We start from the raw sequence: 8186 nt of genomic DNA, 5'->3' as shown, positions 1-8186 counted from the left end.
ATATTTGTGGTCCGGAAACCACTGTTCTGACTAGGCCCAAAATTGAGCTGTTACAACACGCCCATGTGCTAGGTAGTGCGAATAATTTAATTTTTAAAAATTAGGTGCAGGATTCACACGGCCATGCACACGTCCGTGTGCTAGGCTGTGTGACTCATACGGCTGAGACACATGTCTGTGTCTCTACCCATGTGACCAATTCTGAGTATTTTGTTTCTCAATTTTTAAGATGCAGGGGATACACGACTAAACCACATGCCCGTGCCCATGGCCATGTGTCTTTCCGTGTGGATAGAATAAGGTCATTTTCCAAGCCTTATTTCTCACCCTTTTTACCTTGCACCAACATCAACACTTCAATGTATTCACCAACCAAGTCAAGGCATATAAATCAATCTAATGATAAAGTTTTATGCATAACACATTTACTCATGCTTTCAGGTATCATCTTTACATTAAAATTATATACCCTTCCAAACTTAATTTCATCTAATATAATAAACCAAACACATTCATATACTAATTAAAATAAACCTCATGCATAAGTATGCATCAAATTTACTATCACTAGCCATTCCAATGGCTAGTTACAACCAAAACATTTACAAACCCTCATTTATTATCATTAGTCTATACATGTCATTACACCAAGTTAAGATTCCTATTTATACCAAAACAAACTGGAAGATAGTGTGATGACGCTCTGACCAATCTCCAACCTTTACGAGCTTCTGGGTGCTATAAAACAGAGGAAAATAAAACAGAGTAAGCATTTATTACTTAGTAATTTCGTATAACAGGAATTTAACTTGCCATGTATTTACATTTAAGATTATCATACAAAACATGCATCCAATGTGACAGCCCTAATTTGACCTTAGTCGGAAAGTGGTTTCGGGACCACAAAACCGAGTCGTAAAAATAATTAACCATTAAATTTTGTGTTTATTGTATGTGAAACAGGCATGTGTGAAAGTTTCATGCTTCAATTTTGTCATTTGTATGCAAAATTATTAAATAGGACTTATGTGAGAAAATTTAGAAATGTGTTAGGCAAATGTTGAAGTGACTTATTAATGCATGTTATAAAAATGATGGGTTTGCATGTCAAATTTCCATTTATGATAAGTAGTGGCCGGCCATGATGGGATCATATACATATAATATGTATTAATTATTAGTTAGTAGCTTTATATTTTATAACATAAATAAATAAAAAGGAAAAGTAATTCAAATAAGGAAAGGAATGGTGAAAAAACAAAGTATCACCTTGTTCTTCTTAGCCGTACAAGAAGAAGAAAAAGAGGGGGGCATTCGGCCTTTTGAATGAAGAGAAGGTTAGTAAATTATGTTAATTTTTTTTGAAATCTTAGTTTGTTTTAGGTTAATCATCATGCTTTTTACCTAGCCCATACTAAAATTTTGAATTTAGAGGGTTGAATGGAACTTTCGGTTATGGTATATAAGAGAAGAACTTGATTTTTTTTTCTACCCTTAAGTTTTGATGGAAAAAGAAACAAAAAGATTGTTGATGAAAGAAATTAATCTTGTTAAAAATTTAAACTAATAATACCCATATGTGTGATAGCCGAACATAGACTTTGTTTAAAGTCTTGATCAAAGGCCGGTTAAGTGTTTTGAAATGGATAAGCTAGGTGTTTGATTTTTGTTTTTGGTTCGGCATAATACATGATATTTTGCTAGTGAGGTTTTGAATAATTTAATTAATGTTAGATATATGAAAAATTCTTATGTTCGGTTTTGGACGATATATATATATATGTACAACTAACCTATTTAGCTATTGATATCTAAGGTGTTAAATAATAAAACTCTTGATGACTTGGGTTAAATAGCATTCGGCCAAAGACTATATGGGCTTGCTAATTCGGTTTAAGTGAAGAAATTATGATAGAGAGATATGACTAAATTGTGACTTATTATCAAACTTTCTTTGTGGTTGTAAGGTTATTTTATAATGTGTCATAACATTTAATTAGTTAGTCGAATTGATGAGAAAAGAATTTGGAGTATTTTATGGTGTCTTAAGCATATTATCCAATTGGTAAAGTTGAGTAATGATTCATGTACGAATGCTTGCTTAGTCGTATGTTATGTTTTGTTAAACTTAGTAATAAATATATATATATCTTATAAGGCTATAATAGTAGATTTAGTAGACTTTGACAATTTAAATGATGCATTTGACTTGTGTACCGACTTAGGATGATATGTGTTTCTATATGAAGTTAGATGGTGTTGATGAAATTCGATAATGCATGATGTTTAAATAGTATTGAACAAGGTCATTGTACTTAAATTGTATGACATACATGTATTGAATGGAATTGCCCAAGTGAAAAATAATTAAATAAATTTATTTGTTTAAATTTAAGCTCAAGAGCTAAGGGGATCAAAATCAGATAAAGGAAAGGAGAAAGCAGTCGAGTAGTCTATCCGTAACTGCCCCAAATTATACTCGAGGTAAGTCTTTAAGTAATGGAACTTAGCTTATGATTTGATAAAGCAATTACATATATATACATATATGTGTGAATGTTAATTGGGGTTTAAATCCGAGCTTGGTCTCGAAGGGCTTTTGAGCCAGTGTCATAATCCGAGCTTGGTCTCGAAGGGCTTTTGAGCCAGTGTCATAATCCGAGCTTGGTCTCGAAGGGCTTTTGAGCCAGTGTCATAACCGAACCAAGTTTCGAAGGGCCTTCGGGCCAATGTCATAATCCGAGCTTGGTCTCGAAGGGCTTTTTGAGTCAGCGCTAAGAATCGGGCTTGGTTCCGAAGGGCGTCTGTGACGGCATAATATTGAGTTGAAAACTCGTAAATATTCATACGAGAAATCATATAATAGATGTTGAAACAATTTTAAACAAATGTGCTACTTACAGTAAGATAACTAGGTAAGTAATTTACTCTCGTTGAGAATATGATTATGTTAAATTATGACTTTGAAATTGGTGGGGATGCTTAGACCATTGTTTAAAATCATTCGAACGTTTATGATCTAATTATGATGTATGAGTTCCGAATTAAAGAGTTCAACTTCACAAATGAGAGATGTAGGTGTATATGCATGAGATTAACACGGAAATGTGAGATGAACGTATTCGACTATAGAATGAATTTAGTTGGATATATATATTGCTTTCACCTTTGTGATATGAATGATAAAAGTAGTACCTTAGTTATTTTCTATTCGGCCAAAGGATGAAACAAATAAACTTTGATATTATTATGCCACTCTTTTAAATGATTTCATTACTTAAACTTACGAAGCATCGAAGTGCTTAATCTTTTGCTTTAATTCTCTGTTTTATAGATTTTGTTCGTCAGCTATCGGACTCGGGAGTGTCAAAGTCGAAGTCGTCCACACTATCTAAGCCCTTTTGGTATATTTTTTTGTTGAACTTTGATAATGGCATGTATAGGGATGACTTTTGTTGTTAATTAAATACCTTTTGGTAATGTATGTGTGTATAGCCATGCGAAAATGGCTCGTATAATTTGAGTATGGCATTAAAATCATTTTGTGTATATATGCATGGTCTTATGATATGGTTATTGAGTGGTATGGAAATGTTAGGTAAATGATCAGCCATTGGAATGGCTAATTATGATCATATTTGGTCCTATGTATGTCAAATTACTAGCTAATCCATGGAAACCATGAAATAGGTAAAATTTACCACAAAACATTTTTCAGACAGCAGTAGTGAAGTGAGTCTGAAAAATCACTAAAAATAGCAGAAATGGAATTAAATAATGAATAAAATATGGAATCGAAGCTTGATGAGTCTATTTTCATATGGAAGAAGCAAAATAGGTATATGAGCTATATTTTGTGAGATGTTTAAATTTTTGTGTAACAGGGCCAGAATGATTTCTGGATCCCCTGTTATAACTTTAAAAGTTCACCATAAATTTTACAAAGATAATTATAAGTCATGATTTATATGTACAGATTCGTTATTGAGTCTAGTTTTATTAGAGACAAACGGAATAGTCATTAAAGCTCTGTACAGGGAGATATCTAATTCTTAATAGACAGAGGTCAGAGTAGTCGAACCCCGAAACAGGGGAGACTTTAGCTAATAAACTGTACTAATTGGCCTGACCAAAAATTCTAGAAAAAAATTAGTAGATGGATATATGAGTCTAGTTTCACGAAAAATTTACGGAATCATTTTTCGAGTTTTGGAACTCAAGATATGATTTTTAAAGTGACTGTGATGCAGTTAGTCAGCTTGTTTGGAAATTTTAAAATGAACTGTGTAAGTAAATGAATTAAGTCCGTTAACACCTCGTGTTCGACTCCGGCAACGGTCTCGGGTACGGGGTGTTACATCCAATCATTTTGGCCAATTTCCTAATCACATAAACTCGAGTAAGCATTTATTGCTTAGTAAGTTCTTATATTTTTCTCACATCAAATTTTTTTTTGTTGAATTATTGAAATGTCGATGGATACCCAAGTAGTATACTCTAGGTATACAAATAAATGATCCATCGACTCATGTTCAGAGGTACCCATAAGAGCACATAATTAGGAAGCACAATCTCAAGCCATATATCAGGATGCTCATGTGAGCCATGTAATAGAAAGCTTATCCGGGATAAATCAGCAAACTCATAAGAGTTTAGAACAGGAAGCTCATTGAGCTTGACAGGCAACTCTGAAGAGTTATTAACAGGGAGTTTCGAATAGCATAACAGGAAGTTCAAGCGAGCCATATCAGGAAGCTCATAAGAGCTTATATCAGGATGCTCACGAAGAGCTGCATTTGTGTTCGCAATATATGTAGAATCACAACCGATCATGTAACAGGACACTCACAAAGAGCTGTTGTAGAGCGCAACACATGCAGGATTACTACCGATCAGGATGCCCGCAAGAACCATGTAACAGGAATGCTCGAGAAGGCTTTTAACGAGATGCTCGTCCGAGCTATAATGTCCACAGAATATGTAAGACTATAATCAATACGGGAAAATACTATATCCATCGCATTTTATTATTCAAACAGAACTTATCATTTATCAAGCAATATCGGGCATGTGATTAATTTCATATATTAAACATTTATGCAATTCACACAAATAAAACATTCAATTCAAACATATTAATACCCATAATTATGTTACACGAACTTACCTCATTATTTGTTCGTATACAGAAATCTACTAATTCGACACTTTTTCTTTTCCTTGATCTAACTTCGTATTTGAGTTTTCTGGATCTAATCAAGCCAAGAAAATTTGCTTGAACATTTTTCTCTTTCCTAAGGTTTCCATGTTTTAATTTGGGGAAATGATGAAAATAATATGATATTTTCTATTTAATTTAGTTATCATCTTTTAATTTTTCCACTTTACAATTTAGTCATTTGCTTTTTCTAATTTTCCATGGATGATTCACCAAAAATATCTATTAACTTTTCTTAATGGTCTAATTACTATATAAGGGCCTCAAGTTTTGAATTCCATAGCTATTTGATACTTATAGCTACTAGAACTCAACTTTTACATTTTATGCAATTTGGTCCTTTCCAAAATTAAACATGAAATCGATAAAATTTTCTTAATGAAATTTTCATACACCATTTTTATCATAATGCAATTCATGCAATAATATTAAAATAAATTTTCTTTCTGACTCAAATTTGTGGTCTCAAAATTACTGTTTTAATTTCATTGAAAATGAGTTGTTACATGATTTGATTTGTATGATTAAAACCTGAGGCAAATGTTTTTATAGTTTGGATAAACTTGAATTACCATTTAATAACAAAAAAATATTTCTATTTCAATTTCCAACAAATATAAATGATTTTCGGTATGAATTTTTTAATACTATTTTAAATATTGAATCAAAATTTTTCAACAGCCACAAGACAAACACAATACCACGATTTAAACATCAACAAGTGTCATCCACAACTTACTTAGAGAAGAGGTAACAGGCTTCGCTTTCCATTAATGGTCAAATTTCCTTGAAATATGCTTAGTCAAATACATTTTTATCAATACTAAACTATATAAATGGCATGAAATCAATCTAACACTCATAATTGAACTTTCACTTTTTTAGTTAAATAAATTTACCTACCTTTCATAAATTCTTTCCGTCTTTCTTACCTTTTGAAAAGCTTTGTTTGAATAAAAACCAAAATCCTTTGAATAAAAGCCATGGTGGTAGCAATGGTAGCAGCATCCATGGCTTCCGGTTTGAGAATAAAAGCAATGGCAGAGCTTTGTTGTTATTTGACGGTGGTGCTTTGTGCATTCTTGGTTCCATGTTTGGCGAAGCTTACAACGATTGAACACCCCGTCAAACCTAATCGCTCCCTTAGCTTTTTGGTCGTTGGAGATTGGGGCAGAAAAGGATTTTACAATCAATCTGAAGTTGCTTTTCAGGTCTAATTCGAATGAATCCGAAAATTATAAATTACTTTTTATATGTTGTTTTTGGAATTCAAATCTCATGAAAATATTAATTTGATTGAATTGCAGATGGGAAGGATTGGAGAGAAACTAAAAATAGATTTCGTCATCTCAACAGGTGATAATTTCTATGATAATGGTTTAACCAGCGTATATGACCCAGCTTTTAGAGACTCTTTCACAAACATATATACTGCCAAAAGCTTGCAAAAACCATGGTACAGTGGTAAGTCTTTGATGAAATTTAATTCCCTAAATTGTTTCATTTTTAAAGGGTTTTTTAATGCTAAAAAAATTATTTGTAGTTTTGGGAAACCATGATTATAGAGGCAATGTTGAGGCACAACTCAACCCTACTCTACGAAGCGTTGACAAACGATGGATTTGTATGAGATCATTCGTCCTTAAAACAGGTAAATTAATTAGTACAGTAAACTGATTATTATTCCAACCAGTGCAAAATCGTTTTGGTTAATAAAAATATTGATTTCTTTTTTTAATTTTCAGAACTAGTAGATATATTCTTCGTGGATACCACTCCATTTGTGGACAAATACTTTACAGATCCAGAAGACCATACTTACGATTGGAAAGGCGTAGAACCTCGCAAAAATTACCTCTCTAGTCTTATCAAGGTCGTCTTGTATTATTTATTTATCGTATTAGTATTAATTTGTAACGTTGGTATTATATTTTTATAACCTCGTTTTCATTACCATTTTAGGATTTGAAAGCGGAAATGCGAAACTCAACCGCGCTGTGGAAATTTGCTGTTGGCCACCATGCAATTAAAAGTCTGGGCCATCATGGTGACACTGCCCAGCTTATCAAGTTCTTACTTCCAGTACTCAAGGTAATCTTATTTAAATACGAATTTTTATTCATATATAATGTTTAATTTCATATAAAAAATTTCAGGACAACAATGTTGATGTTTACATGAATGGCCATGACCATTGTTTGGAGCATATTACAAGCATGAACGGGTAAAGTTTTCCTACCAAATTATGCGAACACGTTCACAATGATAATTTAAATAACACAGAAACACTGCAATAACCCTGAGACAGACAGGGTTTTTGTGATGTCTGTGTTGAGTATGGTTAAAAAGAAAGTATGGTAATGATTGATTGGAGTTTGCAAATGCAGAGCAATGCAATACTTAACGAGTGGAGGAGGGTCAAAAGCATGGAGGGGTGACCTTAAACCCGACGATGACGTTAATCACAGCGCGAAGTTCTTGTACGACGGGCAAGGTTTCATGTCACTGGAGATGAATGAGAATGAAGCCATGATTTTGTTTTATGATGTTGAAGGCCTGGTTTTGCACCAATGGAAGATATCTAAACAGTTGCGTTCTGCAGTATAGCAAGCTTTCCTTAATCTGGATATTTTTTGTTTTTGAGAAAATCTGTTGGAGATATTTATTAGATTTGTCAATTTTATCTCCGGTTATTATATATTTAATTTGTACAGAGATGAAGTGTGAATATATAACTAAATTATTTGCCCACATGAAAAAGTTTTGCCAGGAAAAAAGAAGTAGATTCTTCTAAAATTTATTTTCATGTGATTTACATGGAACCCTTCTTATTTTAATCGACTTCTTTACCTAAATAAAGGACAACTTAAGTTGCCTCCTTTAATAATGTAGAAGGGAAGTAGAACCCAAATCACTATTAAATGGAATACCAACTTCTAACTCCATAAACTCCATTTGGTTAAAAGCC

The 8186-nt window shown here is 32.8% G+C and overlaps 1 protein-coding gene across 1 annotated transcript; it reads left to right on the top strand.

The window, feature by feature from the left end:
• The first annotated feature begins 6079 nt into the window (after window positions 1-6079).
• Window positions 6080-7978, top strand: LOC107961536 (purple acid phosphatase 8). The gene is made up of 7 exons (XM_016897647.2): window positions 6080-6429; window positions 6526-6682; window positions 6762-6869; window positions 6964-7091; window positions 7181-7309; window positions 7375-7442; window positions 7606-7978. Exons 1-7 carry the CDS (start codon window positions 6202-6204, stop codon window positions 7823-7825), a joined length of 1038 nt encoding a protein of 345 aa, XP_016753136.1. The 5' UTR covers window positions 6080-6201; the 3' UTR covers window positions 7826-7978.
• Window positions 7979-8186: the final 208 nt, after the last annotated feature.

This window comes from Gossypium hirsutum, chromosome A05 (assembly GCF_007990345.1).
Source record: "Gossypium hirsutum isolate 1008001.06 chromosome A05, Gossypium_hirsutum_v2.1, whole genome shotgun sequence".
Lineage (NCBI taxonomy): Eukaryota > Viridiplantae > Streptophyta > Magnoliopsida > Malvales > Malvaceae > Gossypium > Gossypium hirsutum.
This window is presented reverse-complemented; position numbering and strand designations above follow the sequence as displayed.